Source organism: Thamnophis sirtalis, unplaced genomic scaffold, assembly GCF_051295495.1.
Source record: "Thamnophis sirtalis isolate CommonGarterSnake01/CBP01778 unplaced genomic scaffold, rThaSir2_p1.2 scaffold_6, whole genome shotgun sequence".
NCBI classification, from domain to species: Eukaryota; Metazoa; Chordata; class Lepidosauria; order Squamata; family Natricidae; genus Thamnophis; species Thamnophis sirtalis.
In genome coordinates, this window is record NW_028261386.1 from 47,257,833 (window position 1) to 47,281,234 (window position 23,402).

Below are 23,402 nucleotides of genomic sequence, written 5' to 3' on the forward strand. Positions count from 1 at the left end.
TTGTATAGAATTTTTCTATTTGAACCAGAGTTTTAGGCATTGATGGGTAGAATTGGCTATTATTTGTGTTTCTCCTTTAATCTCACTCTTTACATTCACGTTTCTATTCAATATTTTTGTTGTGTATTTTTAAATTCTGCGCTGTATTTCGGGCATGATTTGCAAAAATAAAGCAAGACAGAAATATATTAAAATGCTTTCTTGGCTCAACAATTATTTATTGTTAGAGATATTAAAAGAAGTGCAAGATTTCATGAAAGTGGTTTAATATTGCCAACCTTGAAAAGAAATATTATATAGGAGTGCTAACTGAAATTCCAAAAGTGCCAATAACTGTGAATGTATGCTGTTTCGTTTAATTTAGCAGCACCTGGAAATTAAAAGTGACATTATTTATCTAGATAAAATTTATTTCAAAACAAAAAAACTACATGGATTTTATTATGTCATCCCTTTGATTTATATACTGATAATTTAACCCAGTCTTGTTTCACAATTATTTTATACTGCATACATAATAATTATGTTTTATCTTGAAGATAAATGTAGAACTGAATATGAATAGAGGGCTGTAGTGGCTTCTTATTAGTACAGTTACATGAAAGATGTAATTTTCTTATTTGCCAGTTAATTATGTTAAACTTAATAAAATATTATATTCACATAAATCCAACTACTGCTAAAGATGAAACACAGCAGCAACTTTCCTGCTTTATTATATAAGGGAGAATTATATATAATATACAACTTAAATGAATATATCAATATCATGAACTAATTTATGATTGGTAACATTTCTCAATAGTGTGAAATAGTGAGGACACAGGGAGAGGTAATTGTCCTTAGGAACATATTAAGTGTCTAGAAAATACATGTCACTAAAAATGAGAAAGGTGTTGAATAAAGGCAGTGGTGCCATATTAGAAGAAAAGGGCTCAAACCTCCAAAATTGTATGATGGCTCCAGAATTTCTTAGAAGCTGATGATAACTCTGCTGAAAAAATTACAACCTTTATGATCAAATATGCCATTTTCTATCCTGATACCTTTAATTTTAAATTCTTCTTCTGATTCTGGAGAAGTGCTAGTGATTACAATTAATAGTTGCCCATATTAGCTATCTTCAAACTCTAAAAGCTCTAAAAGAGCCGAGGTGGCGCAGTGGTTAAATGCAGCACTGCAGGCTACTTTAGCTGACTGCAGTTCTGCAGGTCGGCTGTTCAAATCTCACCAGCTCAGGGTTGACTCAGACTTCCAGCCTCCCGAGGTGGGTAAAATGAGGACCCAGATTGTTGTTGGCGGCAATATGCTCACTCTGTAAACCGCTTAGAGAGGGCTGAAAATCCTACAAAGTGGTATATAAGTCTAACTGCTATTGCTATTGCTATTGCTAAAATAGTCTTACAATATCTTTATGAATGGAATGAATTCAGCTGTTGATGAAATTGTAGATATAATAGAATCTTAGAATTGTGAAAAGCTTAACTTCTATGATATTGATAGAAATATATTGATTTTCAGTAATGTGGTTTAATGTGGAGACGTTTTAAGAGTAACCAAATGCTTGTTGGAATTAATTTTGTGCCATTTTGAATATTTAAGTTTGTGCAAAATGACTATACCACATCAAAATTCATTTTGACAAGTCTTGATACAGCATAGGGCTACATTATTTAGGGGTGTACAGTTTACCACTTTTCTAAAGGTGGGGCTTACTGATTTCATATTAAAAAAAAGAAAACGAACAAAAAAAAAAATCCACAACACAAAAAATTAAAAGCAATTAAAAGTGGAAGCTTGTTTAATATTGCTCTACCATCATCCTGAAAGGCATAATAATTTGAGTTACACTTCTGAACTGATTGGAGTTACAGAACCATTATCTCCTTTTTTTTGCATTTAACAATATATACAATATAAAATAAATACATTTACACAAATGGACATTGTTTGGAGCACACATTATGATACACATCACAAAAATATACAGTTGATTGCTTTACAGATGTGAAGCCCATCTACAGCTTTAAACATGATTTTTTTTTCATTTGTGTTTTTACTACTAGTTATTATGCAACTCCTGGATTATAATAAGCAGCTTAATTAGGTTTTCCCCTTCTTTTTGAGATCTTTGCACAATAAGACTGCCATAAAGTGTTTTCCTAGGCAGGTAAACAGAGACGTTTAAATAATTAAAATACAATTACCAACACCCATTTTCTCTTCTATAAGAAAAATAGCAGTTTTAATTTTTTTTTCATATTTTTTATGTTAGCATTTAAATGCAAAATAGTGGAATAAATACAACAATCTGATTTGATTGAAACAAATGTGCAACTTCCAGGAGTCACACAATCATATTGCTTTAAATAAGAGAGAAAGAAAAAGAAAACAGTAGCCCAGGCTACAATCCATCTGGAATGTCTGCTGCACATTGAATTGAATGGATAAACTAGATGAGAGGGGCTTTATGCCACTCAATACCTTTTCATTTCAATTGCTTGTGCAGGAGAAATGCTCTATGGATATTATGCCCTGAAATGAAACATGTTACGCTAAAACATACACCTCTTGAAATTCTTCCCCAGTTCTCCACTTTAAATAAGTGGTTGTGGACATTTATTTCAGCAAGGTTTAAGAAGAATGTTATTCTAATGCCTGTGCAGTGTATCTAAGTTTCAGTTAACATTTGTACAGCCACGACATATTTGTTCATTGCAGCTCTAAAAAATATTGGGGAAAAAAAATCAAATAAAAAATTACGCTGTGTTCCTTTAACACATCTCATTTCCTCTTAAGTCTTTGTAGATTTGTCCTTCTTTCTGAATACGACGACAGGATATTAACCCTGCAGCCCAAGTTCCTCAATGTGATCCAGTGAAAACAATATTTATATTAGATATTTATATATACATATATAATGTAGGTAACACTTGCAACTTAAACCCTGCACAAATTTTCTGGAAAATAATTATTCTTCTCAACTCTTACATATATATATAAATAATTTTACAGAATCACGTTGTTTCTTGCCCCCACCCCCACCCCCAGGAGTTGTAAGGTTTTACCATTTTTCAAAAGGGACGTCCAATTTCCAAACTCCTATCACACCGTGAATTTCAAGATATTTGGCCAACTGAATGAACTGCTAATGACAATTTATCTAGGATCACATAACAGTCACTTCTCTACTGAGAAAAACACAATCTACAAGAAAATTTCCATACAGTTAATGAAAGATACACAGTTTTTCTAGCACAAGGTTGCTGCAGTGTTAACTGCAGTATTTTGTTTAAAGCACACAAGTAGCGATACTTTTGGAAACGTGTCTGCATTTAAAAAGAAAAGACTCAGCAACGACACAGAGCAAGTTAATAACATGGGAGAGATGAAAGCTATATTTACAGCATTTAAAAATTAGACTTACCTATAATTTTGCATTATTCAAAGTTTATTTCTAAGCTATACATATTCTATATTAAACTGTTACAGAAATTATCCCTTGTTTCGAAAATATTTCAATGTGACATTTGTCCGTAATGAGTACTTTGTTGGATTTTGATTTTCAGTTTCTTAATTATTACTATGAAGAACCTTAATTACCAGAAGGAATAGAATATACTACTGTAGTCTCCTGAGGAAATTTACATCCAATATTGTCTCTAATTCTACCCTGTGTCTATAAGCACACGCCACAAGAATCCAAACACCACAAGAACAAGACAACAGTCCTTGAATGCAACCTAAAAAGTTCCAAAAAGCACAGCAAACATGAAACATTGAGAAGCTGAACTACTTTTCTTTTGTTGGTTAGGAATACAATTTAATTACATTTGTGTACATAGAATGGGTTGTTCACATAGCACAGGGAGCAGCTACTAACACTGGTGCATTGGCATAGCATTGGAAGGAGATTCCTGTTCCCAGGTTTCCTAGTGACTGTACTTTGGGTGGGTGGGTGGGGGGCCTCTAATTAATTTAAATATTAGATTACACCTCTTAACAGTCTTGAAATTGACCAGCTTTCATGTCCTGACAACAATGGCTGAAAAAGTAGGTATACCAGTTAGGCTGTCTGTTTAAAAATGGCATTTCTACAGTTATATAAAATATAAAGTTTTATAAATTGATAAATAATGTGTACAAGTGCTAAGTTCTAGAGGTTGATCAGAGGCTGACTACTCTGATATATATTTTCCTTATTGCTAGACGGAGTAGGGTGGACTTCGTGCAGAAGTCCCAGTTTTGTGAATGATAGGCCACCTTATAGAGTAACATAGAATCTCATAGCATAATTATGCTTGGCCATACAGAAGCACTTACTAATTCCTTTTTTAGATTCCTATTTGACATGACATATATAAACTATTTGGAAATGTAGGTGTAATCTGATTTGTTGGTTTCCATTGGTTACATAGAAACTGGAGCTCATGCAAAGAAATGGGATGTCCTAGACCAAACTAGCACACAACATAAATTGCATCCGTGATAATATGCACCTTCCCTTCAACTATTGCTTGAATAAGATAAATCCCCACATTAAGAAATGGCTGAAACGTGGTAAAGCTGGTAGGAAAAAAAATCTTACATTAGTAAGAAGAACTAAAACATTTTTTTAAAAAAAGAAATCTTCCTGCAGGATTCATTTGTCCTTAATTAAATGTTCATAACTGTTCACGCCAGCACACAAAAAAGCAGTATTTATCTTTCTTTTCTTTAGTATTGCATGAATGAATAAAGCTCAAACTATTCCCTGAAAAAGTTATATTGTAGCTAACCTAAGAAATAGCTGGAAGACTTGAAAAAACAATGAAGGAATCAAATGGCTGTAACTGATCTAGATGGAAATGCAATGATAAGGAAGAGCCAAGATGTTGCCGTAGAAGTTGTCTAATTAGCGGCTGCTCTTGTGAAACGTAATACTGCATTCAGTCAGTTCACCGTGTTGTACTGTACTGTTAGTTACGATGTTTCGCTTTTGATTCCTCTGTCATTGGGGTATGGTGAGTCCCAAGAAGTCCACTGGCATTGTGTGTGTGTGTTTGTGTGTGTGTGTGTGTGTTTGTGTGTGTATGCATTTTTCAGCAGCAAAAGGGGAAAATTACAAATCAATGAAAACTAATAACATTAAAATAGAGAAATGAAGAAGGAGAACCTCATCAAATAAGACCAAGACTAAAAAGAGATGCTGCTACTCATTCTTGCTGCTTAATCATCAGTGCAGTCAGTTTCATTGCCTTAAAGTAACGCTATAGGTTCTTTGCCACCGTTTTCCTATTCGGTTGACCCTCTTGTTACGGTTTCAGCATACCCAACTGAAAGGGCCCAGGATGTTGAGGTCAGACCTTTGCCTCCAGCATTTCCAAAAATAGTTTGTGCATGGGGACTTTGCCTTCCAATTTAATATTGTAGAAATGCTGCACAGCCTTGGTGGAGGTTTGCCTAAGTAATGGCAAAGTCATCAGCATCTTGCCAGCCCGGCGTGGATCTTCCATGTGCTGCCCAGCTTCATAATCTTGCAGTGCCTCATGTAAGACGTCTTGAAGTTTCTGGACAGCTTCAACATCTTCTATGTGCATAGAATCTATAAAACAAACAAGAGTTATAGCAGTTTATCGTGCCAGAAAGGAGGATTACAGTGCCAGAGCTCTTTTCTATTAGTTGAATTGTATAACCCCACTTTCAAAAAGCTGTAATTTACATGGATTTAACTACCATTTGCTGAGCTCCTTTACACATGAAAATTAAGTAAACTACATATTACCATATTCATCTTTTGAAAAAGAAGGTCTTTGGTGTAGTTACAATCATATGATTACTGCCTTTTAATATATCTTGTTTATATAACTTAACATTCTACTAACATTCTACATTCTACATTCAGGACAGTAGAATGGTTTTCCACAAATATATTTCCAAGAAATTGTAACTGCAGTACCAATGTTGGCTGGGAATTCTAGGAGTTGCAATCCATCATGCCTAGAGAGTCTATTGTCGGGAAATATTATATGAAAGCTTGCCTTCAGAATCACTGAAGGCTTTCAAAAAGAGACCAGACAACCATTTGTCTGAAATGATATAAGATCTCCTGCTTGAGCAGGGGGTTGGACTAGAAGACCTCTGAGGTCCTTTCCAACTCTATTATTCTATGTTCAATCATCTAATACTTAGGGAATAGGAAGCTGAAAACAAAGTGATCTTAAAAATATCTATGGTACTTTGATTTGAAGCCCAAATCCCTTGTGGACATATTGGAGGTTCTATTAAAAATTATATGATCAAAATTACTCCATTAGAGGTTTCTAACAGAATTAAGGAATTAAAATTAAATTGTTACACATAATAGTGTCTTATGGGGATTCTGTACATTTAATAATTAATCTGTAACCATTACTTTTAAAATTTAAAAAGATATTTAACAATTTAATGTTAAAAGTTCTCATCCAGAACAGTAAAGTAAAAGACTACAATTAGAATAAACCTTGTTATATATTAGAAACTCCCGGGAAGCAGGGAATAAATCACTATTTCTTTCAACAGAGAGAATGCTATTTAACTTCTTCATAAATGATCTTGAGTTAGGAGGTCAATGGTGAAGTAGCTAAGTTTGCTGATGGCACCAAAATGCTCAGGATAGATTAGAAATCAGAAAAGCTTACACAAAGTAATATCTAAACTTGGTGAAATGGCAATTAACTTTCAACCTAAAGGTAAAATGACGGCCATTGAGATTAAATAAAAAGACTAAGTGTGTAGGAAAAACTGACACAGTAGGATTTCAGATTGTCACATATCAATTTTAACCTAATGTGGATAATTAATAAATATGTTTGACCTGGAGGTGTAAAAGATAGGATGAAAGTTTATTGAATTTGAAGATGAATTTGATAGTCTGAATAACATCCCATTTCTAATTCTATGAATCTCTAAGAACTTCATGCAATAAGTAATTAATTCGTGGAATTTGCTGCCAGATGTGATAATGGGATTAAAAATGATTCAGTGACTAAGTCATGATAACCATACTGAATCTTTACAGTATATCAAGTTGTTACTGAATATCAGTTTTTGGATATGACCGAGAAACAACAACTGGCTACTCTGAAAAATATATTGCTGGGATCATCTGATTTTACAAGAGACATCAAATGCGATAAGGCATTTTTTCCAAGTAGTTTATTTTACTGGCTGTGTGTTATGATAAGAATACTTCAAAAATAGCCACTGTGGTGTGGTGGTTAAAGTAGTCTGTCCATTTGTAGGATCTATTTGGCATCATCTTCCAGCCCACTTCAGCCTTTAGAGTGCCTTAGAAATGTAAGGGTTTTATGAAACACCTTGTCACATTTCACACAGATCTGCCATATTCACTACTAGAGGTGTCCCAAATATTTAAGCCTTAAGCCATTCCATGGGATGAGAATCCAGAGAATATATTCCTAAACCAGTGTTTCTCAACCTTGGCAACTTGAAGATGCCCGGACTTCAACTCCAGAATGAAAGTTGGAGTCCGGACATCTTCAAGTTGCCAAGGTTGAGAAACACTGTCCTAAACTGAATGTATAGAAATGAAGATTCTATGGAGAAGACAATCAGCAACATGTCCAGGGCATTTACAGCTTTACCAGTCCACTTTATTACCACCACTTTGAATTGGGCCCAGTAAGTAGTGGAAAGACTGAAGTACTGTTGTAAATCCTTCTAAAATGGCTGTCCTGTATCAGAAAACAAGCAAGCTGACACATTCTGCAATAACTTAAGTTATTGAGTCATCTTTAAATGCAGCAGTAAGTAGAATACATTGAAATAACCCAATTTAGAGCTAATAAGGACCTAAATTACTGCCATGGCCTTTTGCATCAAAAATGGCCACAAATTGTATTATAGGGCAAAGGCTGTTATAATACCAGGAGAAACCATGTATCCTGGTAAAATCCCAGGCTATGGGCCTGTTCCTTGAATTTGAATTGAATTGAATTGAATTTATTATATTTCTATGCCGCCCTATTCCCAGAAGGGACTCAGGGTGGCTCACAACCCAAGTCGGGGGGGGGGGGAGGAATACAAATGAAAAAAAAGATATGGACAAAACAATACCACAATTTAAAAACACTCAACAGCCACACCATTTGAGCGGGGACAGGAACTCATCAGCCCCAGGCCTGTCAGAACAGCCAGGTTTTAAGGGCTTTGTGGAAAGCCTGGAGGGTGGTGAGGGTCCGAACCTCCACGGGGAGCTTGTTCCAGAGGGCCGGAGCACCCACAGAGAAGGCCCTCCTCCAGGTGGTCGCCAGTCGGCATTGGCCAGTGGATGGAATTCGGAGGAGGCCTAATCTGTGGGATCTAATCAGTCTGTTGGAGGTAATTGGCAGCAGGCGGTCTCTCAAGTACCCAGGTGGAAAGTTTAACCTCATTAGAGATAATATACTGTAGGTGTTAACAATCACATGTTTTCAACCCCCACCCAGTGGTGGGTTTCTAATTTTTTTCCCTACCAGTTCGCTCATGTGCATGCTCAAGCTGGACACTTCTGCGCATACGCAGAAGCATCTAGGTGGGTGGAGCCTCCTGCCACCGCTACTACCAGTTCACCCAATCCAGACTGAACTGGAGCAACCCACCTTTGCCTCCCCAAAAAACCCTATGTATTTGGCAACCAATCTCAAACACCAGTTAAGAGTAACTGCAGCATCTTCAGTACATTTACAAGTAATAGCAATAGCAGTTAGACTTATATACCGCTTCATAGGGCTTTCAGCCTCCTCTAAGCGGTTTGCAGAGTCAGCATATCGCCCCCACAGTCTGGGTCCTCACTTCACCCACCTCGGAAGGATGGAAGGCTGAGTCAACCTTGAGCCAGTGAGATTTGAACTGCTGAACTGCAGCTAACAGTCAGCTGAAGTGGCCTGCAGTACTGCACTCTAACCATTGCGCCACCTCGGTACAAATGGACATGGTAACTTTTCATGAACTGTTGGATGTTCTCTCTGAGTGGCTTCATGATCTCTCCCAATGGTTTAGATGCTAAAGGATATGGAAGTGTGGGCGGGGATAGATTGTATTTTGTGACACCACATAGATTGGATTGACTCAGACTTCAAGGTTGACTCAGATTTCCATCCTTCCAAGGTGAGTAAAATGAGGACCCAGATTGTTGGGGGCAACATGCTGACTCTGTAATCTGCTTGAGAGGATCATAAAGCAATATAAAGTGGTATATAAGTCTGAGTGCTATTGCTATTGCTATAGATGGAGTTGCCAATGACCTGAATGTTTTCTTCTGATTACCAAGTAAAATCACCTGCTCAAAAAATAAAGGAACCTCCCATCCCAGAGGTAGTCCTGAGGGATGCCATGGTTGATATTACTGAGAGCTAATAGGACTTGGAGTGATGAATTTCCCACAACCAGGTCCCCCCCACCCCAAAAAAGTTATCCAATTTGGAGACCAATGCTGCTTCTATCTGAAATCTATAATAAGTAATCTGACTAAAATTTGGTGCCCAATTCAAGATTCTATGTAATTGGTATTCCTACTGCCTAAAATCTTTTCAAATAAAGAGACTAAAATTCAGATATAAATTGTTCAATAGAGCCAGATCCAAGCTTCCTTAATCTCAGATTAAATTGGGATTAAGAGTTGCTTTCAGAGGCATTTGAGATTAAATCACAACTGATTACCCAAACAATTATTTGCATTAGAAAATAGTGTATATGTACAGATGTGTGAACAGGCTGCATCTCAAGGATCACAGAAAGTTCAGTGTATTTGACAGGCTGCCTTTCCTTGGCTGCCTATTCTGGTTGGAATGATCTATCCTGTTCTATTCTAATGACACCATACAAGCAAACACAGAAGCAAGGACAAGCAAAAGATCATGGTCACATCACAGTCACAGTAGTAGTTCAGTGTAAAAACTAAAAAGCACAGGCAAGAACTGGAGACAGTGAAAATACTATAAATAAAAACAGGGCAAATAAATTATGAAACAGTATCAGACTGTGAATAATCATCCTAAATCAAAGATCCAAGAGTTTAGACATGAAGTTTAGACATGAGCTTGGTGATTAGGAAATGTTAGGGTTGTTATAGCTGCAGTTCAGCATTGGTCTGTCCCCAACCAAAGACAAGCAATGATGGATTTACAAGAGCAGTATACAATCTATTATATTGGTCACTATTGTTAATAGACCTCACAATGGTCCATCAAAACTATCCTTTGAACTTTGCCTCAGACGGCTGAAGGAAGTAGAGTTTCAACAAAGTGGCTGAAGAAAAAAGTGTCTGCTGCATATAAGGAATACTCTAAAGTGGTCATTGAATAGTTTACTCACATAAGAGTCATAAACAAAATCTGCTACTTGTTATAGATGGGTAAAACTAATGCAAATGATTGTTAAAAAGTCTCCAGTGTGTATATGCTTGTAGTAATACAAGGAGGGGGAAAAAAGCACTTTCCCAGAGCTTGAATCTAAGCAACCTAAATTAAGAGAGAGGTAGCTTGCTTAGATCAGGGGTCCCCAATTCCCAGTCCATTGCCCCATACCATGCTGCTGCCAGTTTGGAAACAGGCTGAGGAAACATGCGCGTGAATCTCCATTTGTGCGAGTGGCAGGCATGCACGTGCTTGCCACTGGCATAAAACTGTCCCTTCCCCCACTCCCGCAGGTCTGCCAAATCGGAAAGATTGGGCATCGCTGGCTTAGATTTTTTTAGTCCAGTGCCACTAGTTAGCCCCTTCAATGTTTGCCTGTATTATAACTGCTCACTTCTATCTCCATATCCCCTCTTCTCCAAATATTGAGTCTTTACATTATTTTTCCACCTCCTTGCTCCAGGTAAATCTATAGCATTCCAAGATATTGCTTTCATAAAAATCCAAAGCTTCTCCTTTTTAGTGTTCCAGTAAGGAACAGCATTTTAAAGGGTTCAGTCAGTAGGGAAAGATACTACAGATTAGGTGAGTAGAAAGAGTTAGAAATTCCGTGGCAGTTCAGCTGATTGGGACACAAAGTCTTTTAAAAAGCCTCTAGCCTAAAAGTACAAATGTCTGTTTCTTGATGAAATAATTAAAAGCAAACAAACCTGTGAACCTACAGTCTTCCATTTGGCATTTCCCAATCAATACATGGGAACACTTAGTAAAAGCACTGCGACAGAGAGAACACCTTTTATTACACAGCAGAGTTCACCTGCCTGAAGTAATTGCTACATACATGCTTTAGAAAATATTCAGAGGTGAGTTTTCTCTCCCCCCCTCTCTTGCTGTGAGCAACCAGAGCACTCACTGATGCATTGGAACTTCTTTTTCCACTTAGCATTTTAAGTACCTAATTAGAAACCCAACATATGAACCAAAGAACACACCAAGTTGTTTTCGGTTATACAAAACCATCAATTATGATTATTACCAATGATATATTAAGAGTATCAGGTGATGGTTTTTGCTAATATCTTTCCTTTTATCAAAATAAGATTAATTGGATGCTATGAGGTAAAATGTTTATTCCTAAGTCTCAGAAATATAAGAGGAGTTCTATTTTTGGAGGACACATAAAAAAGCAGCAAGATTTTGTTTTTTGCCTCCAATCCAGGACTTTCAATATTCTGTTCCCTGCAACTAGACCCTAGGTTTACGCTCAAGTCAAGAAATGAAAAATTGGGTTCAGGATAAATGAAACCATTAGAATAACATCTGGATCTCTTTATATTCCAAATCACAGCTACATTTTGGCTTTTCAGACATCTCTTGGTTCTCTTTTAAGTCTTTTTATTTCAAGTCCCTATGAATTGGGACTATAATACTGGTGATGTTTTGTCACCAGTTTTGTTTTGTTGTTTTAACTTGTTTTATCTGTTTACGCATGGGTACAATAGAGAGGAAGGGGAGGCAGGAAGGTTACTGTTAAAACAGTTCACTGATTTAGAGCACAAAAGAGCATTAATTATTATTGAATCAAGCCAGATGTTTATGCTAAGCTGATGATTTCAGTGAATGTCATTTTAAATCTCTGCAGGTCAAAGTAAAATACTGTCTCAGTCATTTCCAAATATGCGAAGGTTTGCTGTCATTCAAAATGCTTTTAAAATGTGTCTTTTTATACAAACTGTGCATGGTTTCTGATTTATTTTATCAGTAAACATAATGAATTATGACAATTATATAAACATCTCATAATGTTTTATAACTTTAATTTGGGGAAAGCTTATGAGAATCTGAGATGACCACTAGAATGTGTATTATGACAACAGCTGCTTACACTTATGTCAATTGATTAAGGCATTTATATTTCTTATGGATATTTTTTATTCTTCATTTTTATTTGTTTTTCAATTAAAACTCTAATTAAAATGCAAAATGCTAGATCCCATTATGAAGACAAATCGGAAAGTACAACTTCATTGTTGAAAACAATTTTCCTCCTATCAATCTGAAGATTCATGTGTCAATATTGTAGATGAACTGTTAATTACAAAATCAATTAAAAAATTATTTCTAAAAACAGTCACGCATCCTGGCTCTCGTGGGGACAATTTGGGCAGAAGGCCTCATCTCACTAGGACCGCACCAAATCACAAGTCGTCATCCACAAGTAAGCAAAAGCAATCTGGTTTTTCATTTTTCAGCGCGGCTGAGCCCAGCCTGAGATTGATCGTCACATATGGCCCCAGAAAACAAACTGTCAATACCTTGAAAGCTGCAGAATTTGAACAAATAGCCATCCGCCCATTCAAGCCACTCATTGCATCCCATTTAACAGATTTTATTGACAGTTTCCTTCTTGTAATTAAAGGGAAAACTACTGGCCAGCAACCAAGATAAAGTTCAAAGATAGGGTCAAAACAAAAGCAGATGGAGGGGCACGGTGTGACTGTCAATGGTACATAGCATCAGAGCATGTTATCGACACACAGGTATCTAATGATCGGCACGTCATTAAAGAGGGATCTATCATGAACTTTATGCAAATGCTAAGAGGGACTTAAGACCACAATAAAGTGTTAGAGAGGCACAAAGGAAAAAACAACAAAGAACAAACGATTTTTCACTTATCAAACACTGGCTCACTGCTTCAGCACTTTTAAGTTGCAATACAGAGAAGAACCCTTTCTTGAATTCTAAGCTTCCGTCTGCACAAATTACATTAGGCATTTAACCATCTAGCATAAAACAGTCAAATTTGTACCGTTTCAACAAGGTTAAAACATGACTTGCTCCCTTCTCTAATAAAACCAGAGTTCACCTTCGGTATTGAGTTCACAGTGTTTAGTAGCTAGATTGAAGTAGATCATATATTGCATTTAGTCATGGGCCCTTCCATTCTAGTGGGTTTTAGCAGACTGATTAGACTTATCTGGATTATGAAATGGATTTAAGCAGAATGACATTTATGTTTATTGAAAAGCATCTTTGCTGTTAATACTGCCTGAATTTTACAGCATCTTTTAACCAAATTGGAAACTCAGCATAAACAAATATTTATAATCATAGATCTTCCCTTAATTTGAACTACCTTGTTTCTAGTCATTCAGCACTATTCTGCAGTAGTATGATTAAGAATTTCTTATTCTTAGACAGTCATATTTAGAAACTGTCATGCAGAAGGTATTAGAGGAAGGGGGAAAATGACATGAGCCATCATGCCAATCTGCCAACCTGAATTAGCAAGCGCGATAGCTTTGAGGGTGACAAACTCTTCTTTCTCCAGCTTCATGCTCTTGTATTTTTTTACCAGTTGCAGGATGGCATTGTTGAGGTCAAGAAGGCCTGCTAATTTAGACTGGTCTTCATCCATAATATAGTCTTCAGCATAGACAAGCTCATCCTCAAAGGAAAGTGATCGGTACACTACGCCCAGAATTAAAATCTCCATCCAAGCACTCTGCAGAAGGCTCATCTGGTCAGCAAGCGATAAAGTGGAAAATCCTAAACCGGGGAGGAAAGTACACAGAAACATAATTAAAATTGTACTGGGCCCTCATAATTCTGCATTATAACTTTACCCTTGTGCTTGTTTTTATTATGTAAGTCAGCAATGTGTATTTACAGATTCTACCCTCTCAGATGTCTCATGTCAGCAGACCTAAAATAGTTAAAACAAAAGCACTTCAGATAAAAACAATTCTGTATATCTCTGGCTTATTGTAATTTTAGGCAGAGAAGCCTATTGCATTTTATTCAGTATTTAAGAATGCATTTCTTCAAATAAACGGTCGAGACTTGTTACCCAGATTCAGTAGCATCTAATATGGCCTATATCAAATCTAGAAACAATAATTGTCATGGCTGAAAGAGAAAGAATAAAAGGAATGACAGTGCCTGAAATCTTATTTACACTGTTACTTACCACAGAGTAAGCATCACTGAATTCAGTTACTTCTGCATAGCCTTCATACCATATTTTAAAACTTTCAAGGTCTCCTTTGAAGGCAGAGTGCATTTTTAAACAAAAATGGGGAAAAATCATTTTAAAGGAGAGGTAATTTGATACCTTAATAGAATTAAGTGATGATCACAACAACCAAGCAAAGTGCTTTTTGAACTTCAACCTCAGTAAGACCTACCCTTTCCAGAAAAGACGCTAATTACTTCTATAATAGCTTCTGCCTCCACCACACTGCTCAAATAACAGAATGGCACATTAAAGTGCCAAGTGAATAGTAATCACACCATCACTTTGAGAGAGAAAGAGAAAGAGAAAAAAAATAATAATAACGCTTCTTAATGAATTTAGGTTTTGCTTTTGTTTCACTATCTCTCCTTTCCTTTTTAATAGGATCACTAAGGGCAAACCTCTTTATAGCCATACCTTTTCAGGCACCTATTTACAGTAGCTGTTAATTTATTATCTCTGCTTGACAAAGCTCCTATCACAGGAGGTCCCAGTGAAGGAGAGATTTCCTGGCCTATCCATGAAATATTGTACTTTGCCAGTTGGCACCTGCAACCACCCAGGAGTTAATAAAATCATCAAAAGGGATTAGTCAAGCTTTTCTTAAGGGGGTGGGGCGGGACTTAAGACATGTCTAAAGCTCTCTGTGTGCGACTTATGGAGCTGCTCACAAGTGCATTGACGGGGATCCTAGAGAAAGAATAGGCCTTGGTTGTTGCTGCTCATTTATCTTAAAACACACAGAATTTTGCCAAAACACCGTGGTGAAAACGTGAGCCACAAGAATTAAACATCAATTTAGATTCAGCCTGCTGCACAAGTTGGAACCCAATGCATTCTGATTAAAAGAAATCAAGAGTCTCTCTCCAGGCTAGGAGACATGCTTTAAAAGGGATGGACTTTATCGAGACACCGCCTCCATTCCTTTTCATTATTTCTTAATTCCTATTTACATTTTCCATACTGTATTCTGTTCTTTATTTATAAGAGGACGTGTGTCATGTCCCCAAAAGAAGATCAACCACATCAAAGCCAATCTCTTTGGAAAATGACAAGGGGCTAGCCCCACGCTTCTTATGGGAAATGGAAGGAAATGAAACAGAAATAATAATTTGAAAGGGTCTTAAAATGGAAGGCCTATTTGCAATTAGCTCCAGCCTCTCTCTCTCCCTCTCTCTCTCTCAAGAAGCAGATGGACAGAGAACGTTGCCTGCAGCAGTGTCCTGTGTGACAGGCCCATTCTCCCTCCCAGACACTGCTGTTAGTAAATAGATTTACACATTCTCCAATCTCCACACATCTTTCTGCCGAATAATTAAAAGCAGGGATGATTAGTTTATTGAGTGGAAGGAGGAACTTTTTTATTGAGGTCCGTCCATGATTTTTATCAGGGCCAGCACTTTTACGGTTGTCATGAGGGTGCAGGCATCCAATTTTTCTTATCTGCCTGATTAATACAAACGCTGTTTCAGGACGCATTAATTAACAGATACAAATCTACGTTCTCATGGAAGGATCAATACAGAGAAGAAAAGAGGCATCAATGTGAATTTAGTGCTGATGATGGAGAAGGCACTCTATTGACATTTACGTGCATGGAAACTTTAAAGTCAGGAGAGCCCTTTGTCCCTACGATTTACAAAGTAACAGTGCTTTTTAACTATAACCATGTTTCACACACTTCAGGGGCATTTAATTAAGCAAATAAATAAATAAAAAAGCAATAAAATCTCTAAAGAGGTTTCAATTTCAATCATTTTCCTTTCTATTCCTCCCAAAGCTTCTCCACTTCCCTGCTTTTTATTTATATGCTAATTTGTGCATTTTACTTTTTCTTTTTTTAATTTAAATTACAGTGGGCTTTGCTAGCAATTAAAGAAGCTAACAGGCATTAAAACATTAAAAAGAACCCTCCAATGCGAACTCTATTTTTTTTTAAATAAAGGGATATTTGGTCAGAACTTAAAAAAATGTGCAAATGGCTTCTCATTTCTTCAGTTTTTCATATTTTTACACAATTCCCCAGGACTGCTTTTTCCTCCTGCAGCAAATATGTTGCCCCTAATTGTGAATGAAACATTTTGTTTATGTCACTGGAAAATACACAGGTGTGCACACATGTGCAGTTTCTTCCTTTTTCATAAAAGGAAATAAAATGCAGGAGACAGAATTGTGGAAATTTTTATGCCATGTTCTTTTTATGTTTAGTAAAATCTTATTTTATTAGTAGGCATCCAATGTAAACCTTTATTCTTGATGGTGGTGGTGATAGACAGGAGATTTTTAAAAATACCAGAGCTGTTAAAGCTTGACTTTATATCTGAGTTTTAATTAATAAAATGAAACTTAAAATGTTTTTGGGTTGTTTAGAAAAACAAACAAGAACCACAACAACTTGGTAAATAAAATACCGTTACTCAAAAGTAAAAGGGCCTGCAGAATAAACCAACGTGAATGTTCATTTAAATAGTCTGTGGAAAAAATACCAGCCAATGTAATAAACCACTGTACAATAAGGGAAAAAATAGACATCCATATTTTCATAAAAAGTGATCTTTTAAAACCGTATATAAAATCTCCAAACTCTATATGAAGTCATTTCCCATTAACCATTTAACTATTTCCAGCTACACAGCTCTGAGCTCTTCCCATATCTAGAAGACAGTGCTTGGCTAGCGTTGCCCTAAACTTTGAATTTTGTCACACCCGCTCCCTTACTCCCTAGCATTTGACAAGTCATAATTTAAAATGTTCAACTATATTATGGCTTTAAAAAAATACATTTCATTACACGATGGTGCATTTCCCCCCCTAGTGCAGACCAATTCCATGCATGCTGCTGACAACTTTGATCCCTCTTCATCTCTCTCTTCATGTCAGTGCCATTTAATGTATCTCAGGCATTTTGCTAGCAGAATGGCTCTGTACCTTGACCTGCAGTTAAATAGCATGTTTATTTGCGAGACAGTGTGCTCCGAGTAAACCAGATGACAGTTTGGAATAACATCATTTGGAAGGATTGAAAAGCTTCTCAAGAATCAGGTAGCCAGAGGTCATAGGCTGGAAGGAAGCATGTGCTGTGCCAACCCCTCCTGCCATCTTCTACTTGAAACTCATAGATTTGATGGTGATGCCATGGGCACTTGTCAAGACAACCCAGCCCTTTACCCATTCTTTTTCTCGCTTACTTTCTGCCCCTTCCTCCCCCCCACACCAAATCCCCCACCATCCCTCTTTTAGTCTGGCAAACTGATGCTCTTTGCAGTCAACTTAGAAAAAAGGCTAAGCATTTGAAAGTGTGAAGGGCAAAAAATATCTGACGGCTAGTCTTCAAAAATACACTTCCATTTCACAAAGCATAAATGTTTGTTTCCCAAGTCCAGTGTTGACAGAAATAGGCTGCAGTGCAGGCATAAGAAGTTAACCCCTACAAGGCATTTTCTTCCACTTTAACGATGCTGAATGCAAACCACTACCATTCTATGCGGTTTCTTGTAAATAGCCATAAAACAAGGGCAATGATTTGTGGGCTATCTCTCACCTCCCCCATCTACCTCTCTTCCTCAGTAGGTTGCACTGTTGCTATAAAGAGAAAGTTTTCAACAAAAAAGAACCTTCCACTTTGTTGGTAATTAGAACCTAATGACTCTCCGTTATCACAAAGTATTCATGGACGGGAGGGAGGCAAGTTAGCAACTTGCCTGATTCTTTCCTCCTGTCTTCATTCCCCTATATTCATAAAGCACTATAAGAAAATAAAATATAGTTGGCAACAAAGCCCTTGGTGATTCTCCCACATAAACCCTCCACAATATTCTGTCTAGTGAAATTAATTCTTCATTTGCAGTGCATTTGTGTGCCTATATAGTACACATTCTTTCAAAACAGACTGTTTTGTCCACTTGCTTTTCATTTGCTTCTTGCATAGCAGACGTCCCTAAGATAACAAGCCTAAATCATTATCATTCCCAAAGACACTCTTCCACAGTCTGTTTAGGATTTTATAGACACTGGAGGCACATTTGTGGTTTATCTACAGTACCCTTAGCATGCCGTTGTTTTTTTTTAAAAAAACAATTATACTGTTACAAGAGCACTGGCAAAATATTATAGTATCAACAATTGGAAAGGAATGCCAGTTGCTGTATTCTCTGCCTTTGTCTCTGATCCTTTCCATTTATTTGAATTCTTTTGTTCCATTCTGGAAATAAAATACACTACAAGCATCTAATACCTATTGGTCACAGTCCAAATCCTCAAAGCGTGCACAGGATTCCTGCTTTTTTACGTGAGAGAAAATGCTCTGTGCGAGCACAAATTTGTATTGTGTGCACCACATGTTTCTCTACTAACAGAATAGGTCTATGTCAATTATAATGTTAGACGTCGTTTAGGTATTTTAAATGATAACTTTGACCAGTTATATTTTGTCTTTTTCCCCCCCACTGGAAATGAAAGGATTTAAAAAAAAGAAATCATTTAAATAACAATAGAACAAGTTACTTCAATTCTTTAAATAAAAAAAATGGACTAAAAACATTCTTAGATAATTTTCAATAGAAAAAGCTAACAGAATCATGCAATCTAGACAGTGTTGTATATTATTTAATCTGCCTAAGTCTGTTTAAAAAAAGTAGAATCCTAGATTTCTGTCCAGAAGTTTTGTTTTGATATGCTATTGACCTGGAAACAATGCAAAGAGTATCTAAGCAGTAGAAAATCAGGAACCTGGTAAGCACCTTTATAACAAACAAATTGTATTAAATGGCATAGCTTCTGTGAGCTGTAGTTCACTTCATTGGGTATATAGCCTAGAGGTTCCGTTTCATTTTGGAGCTTTCCTGACCTGTTTCTATCAAACTATAACATTTATAAAAAGAAATGATATTTTAGATAAAATGATATAGAAGAGAAATATGAGATTCAGTTATTTATAAATAGTTCTTTGAAATGGGGTCACCAATGATTGTTCCAAAAGAAGCTGTTAGAATTGAAAACATTTATTTTATCACTTGTTCCAACTCAGTCATTGAAATAATTGTGAAATGATTTGTTCTGAGCAGTTCTGTGATTATGTTTTGTGAGCTGCATCAGCTAGCTACTATATGTTATGCATAGAAACATATTTATTTTATGGAAAGTAGCAATGTGTTAATCCTTTATATCCTTGGTTCAGCCACCTAGTATTATTCTACAATGTTGTAGACCAGGACTCTGGATAGGATTGCATGTACGCAGCCTCTCTTCACTCATCGCTTCTGACTCTTCCAATAGTTCATGGAGGAGTTGTGGAATCTGCTCAAAACCTAGTAGACAAAGTCACTCAGGTTTGTTTCTAGCTGGAACCCGTGCATGGGGCAAGTCCATGTGGAATGTCCAAGGAATGGTCTTGCCCAGTTAACTGGGCACAGTTTGATCCTGTTGGACCTGATAAAATGGACAGGGTCCTCAATGCTCTCAGTGCAACCACCTGTCAATTAGATCCTTATCCTGTTTGGTTGGTGAAAAAATCCAGAATGGTAACTAGCAGTTGGGTTCAAGCAGTGGTAAATTCCTAAGCACACAGGGGACATTCCTCTGGTCTTTTAAGGAGGCCCTGGTTTTGCCTCATTTTTTAAAAAAACCCATCAATTGACCACCACCACCCCCTGCATTGACAACTTTTGTTCAGTTTCCCATTTCCCATTTTAGGTGGCTGCTTGGCAGTTTCAGAGAGTTCAGATGAAACAGATTATCTGGACCCCTTTCCAATCAGGATTTAGGCCTGGTTATGGGACAGAAATGACATTGGTCACACTTGTCAAAGATCTTTGGTCAGGGCAGTATATGAGTAGTGCAACCATCTTTGCTGTTCTTGATCTCTCAGCAACCTTCAATACCATCGACCACGGTACCCTTTTGGGCAGGCTGTACTGTTTACTTTTATCCAACATACTCAGCACCTTAACCACTGAGCCACCAAGCCACTCTTTAAAGTTGTAGTAGTATGATATACAAAATACATTCTGTCTTCTACATTGATCTTTCAGGAAACACATGGTAGAATTGTACAAAGGTTTAAAAAAAAATCTCTCTGGCCACAAAGGTTTTCATGAAGAATCCATTCAAAGCAAAAACCTTCCACCAATCGCCATTATGCTGCTTAATTTCAAGGTCTGAGTCTTCCAGTTTGTTGCTAGAAGCATCAGAGCAGGCTTATGTATATAGACTTCACATTGCAGAATTCTTTTAATTATTACAATTGTCAGACAATGCTGTAAGATGATGAAAAGTACTTTACCAACAAGAATATTGATCATATTCTTTGTGTCATATCTTTGCCTGGGAAAGAATCATATCACCTCCGAGGCATGACACCACTGTTGAAACACAACCAAAGCCATCAACATGGCCAAGGGATTAAATAAACTGAACTATAAACAAATTGAGAGCATAACAAACCAAGATCACTAACACAGCTGCAAAAGATGTTTGCTGGACCTTTGTGATTTATAGGAAAATCACAGCTTTGGGAGATGAAGAAAATAGGTATTTGGTTACTGGATCTATTGATTAACCAAAGTTTCATCAGTTCAGAATCATGATCAAACTGTTTGCCTTTGGGATGAGTGGTAAGAACACTTATGAGACAAGGCAGTGACTAGCATTGATCCAAGTTCATTTGAAAAACTGTGGGCTGTGGCAGAACTCAACTGAGCAGGGAAGACAGATTTTCTGAGAGATTTAAAAATGCCACAGAAATGGTCTGAGCAAGTTGTTGCAGCAATCCAAATACAACAACAACAACAACAACAACAATAATAGCACATCCTTTTACTACGAGATCTGCCTATCCCAGGTCCGAGGATAAACCAGGTGGATAAAAATGCCAAATCTGGTCTAAATATTTCCTATCTGTGCAAGAACAACAACATCCCAGACTTAACAATTGTTAGTAGGAAGTCTGGACACTGGACATGTCTCCATGTATGTGAAAACAGCAAAATAGAAGAGAAAGACCTGGAAAACATAAATATAAATACATGCAAATAGAAATAGAATAACTGAGGTGAAAGCAAGCAAAGATATATCAATAATGACAGAAGTTTTAGCTGCAATCCCAAAACCTCTGGCACATCATCTGAATGTCATTGGCATTGACAAAATCCCATCAGTCAATTGCAAGGAGGTAGCTTTACTCAGAATAGCTTACATCCTGCAAGAGTACCTTTAATACCATCAAACATCAGCCTATCTCAGGTCCTTGGAGAGGACTCCATAGATGAGCAAAAATATTATATCCAGTCTAAACATCTAACTGACTATATTGGGAATCATAACAAATAAAAATCATTAAAAGTATTTGGATTGGAAATAATTTAAATAAACCTTGATTGCACTAAGGTTACTGTCACCTGAATATAGGTTTATGCAATAGAATGTTACTTTCTCCTTTCTTGCACAACTGACCAGCTGTTTCACTGCTCTTTTAAGGGGAAGCTAGTCGATCCTGACTCATCTCAGTTTCAAAGCCGAAGAGCCAGCACTGTCCAAAGACATCTCCATGGTCATGTGGACAGCATGACTAAACACCGAAGGCACACGGAGTGCTGTTACCTTACCACCAGAGGTGGTTCTTATTTTTTTTCTATTTGCATTTTTACATGTTTTCGAACTGCTAGGTTGGCAGAAACTGGGACAGTAGTTCAGTCTGTTACACGGTGATAGGGATTCAAACTGCTGAACTGCTGACCTTTCTGATCAATAAGCTCAGCATCTTAGCCACTGAGCCACCATGTCCCTTGTTTTGAAATCATACAAGACACCTAATCATCAACTCTTTTTTATTTTTATTTTTTTTATTTTTCTTTAAAAAAAAACACAAATATGTCATCATTTGTCAATCATTAAAACATTGAAGTACAATTTTTTTTTGTTGTGTATACCCCTCCCTCCCTCCACCCCCCCATCCCCCCTCCTCCTTCCCCCCCCCCCGACTTCCCAGAACCCGTACACGGTATAGAATTTTAACTAACACAGTCTAAAATCTATTGAGAAAAAAGAAATAAAGAAATTAATGACATTCTAGATTGAACTTAGCTTCTTCTTACTGAACTGACTTTTAACAGTTTAAATCATTCCTGATCTTAAGCATAGGCTAACTGGAATTTCTTAGTCCCGTATTTATTTTGTATATAGTCAATCCATTTTTTCCAGTCTCGTTTATATCTCTCATTTGAATGATCTTTGAGATATGCCGATATTTTAGCCATTTCAGCTAAGTTTGTTACTTTCAATGTCCATTCTTGAATTGTAGGCAAGTCTTCCTTCTTCCAATATTGCGCCACCAACAGTCTTGCTGCAGTTATCAGGTGCAGAGTCAAATTGGTCTCTACCACTGTAAAGTCAGTACATATACCTAGTAAAAATAACTGAGGACTAAACTTTATCCTTCTTTTAAAAACATTTTGCATGACCCACCATATTTTTATCCAAAATGCTTTAACCTTTTGGCAGGTCCACCATATATGATAATATGTAGCATCGAGAGAACCACATCTCCAACATTTAGGCTGTACATTCGGATACATAGAAGCCAACTTTTTAGGATCTAAATGCCATCTATAGAACATCTTGTAAAAATTTTCTCTCAGATTTTGAGCTTGTGTAAATTTCACATTTCTTACCCAGATTCTTTCCCATGTATCCAACATTATTGGTTCCTCAATATTTTGAGCCCATTTTATCATACAATCTTTAACTAATTCTGTTTCCGAATCCATCTGTATTAATACATTATATATCCTCTTTATATGCATTAAGCTTTGATCTCTTATTTGTTTAAACAGATTATCCTCAACTTGAATAAAACCAATTTTTTGATCTATTTTCCACCTAGCCTGTAATTGCCCATACTGGAACCATGTTTGAATTACCTTCTCCTCTTTTAATACCTCTAAAGATTTTAATTGTAATACCCCCCTTTCCGAGGTAAGAAGCTGTCTGTAAGTAAATCTGTCCTGTTTTTG

The 23,402-nt window shown here is 36.8% G+C and overlaps 1 protein-coding gene across 8 annotated transcripts in view; it reads right to left on the reverse strand.

Moving 5' to 3' along the window:
- Window positions 1–1,783: 1,783 nt before the first annotated feature.
- ESRRG (estrogen related receptor gamma) overlaps window positions 1,784–23,402 on the reverse strand; it is a 460,761-nt gene continuing 439,142 nt past the window's right edge. For all 8 annotated transcript variants that reach the window (XM_087717794.1, XM_087717797.1, XM_087717795.1 and 5 more), the window contains 2 exons: window positions 13,659–13,928; window positions 1,784–5,584 (listed from right to left, as the gene is read on the reverse strand). In XM_087717794.1, coding sequence (XP_087573920.1) covers window positions 5,340–5,584; window positions 13,659–13,928 — 515 coding nt within the window. In that variant the 3' untranslated portion in view covers window positions 1,784–5,339. The remainder of the gene's footprint in view (window positions 5,585–13,658; window positions 13,929–23,402) is intronic.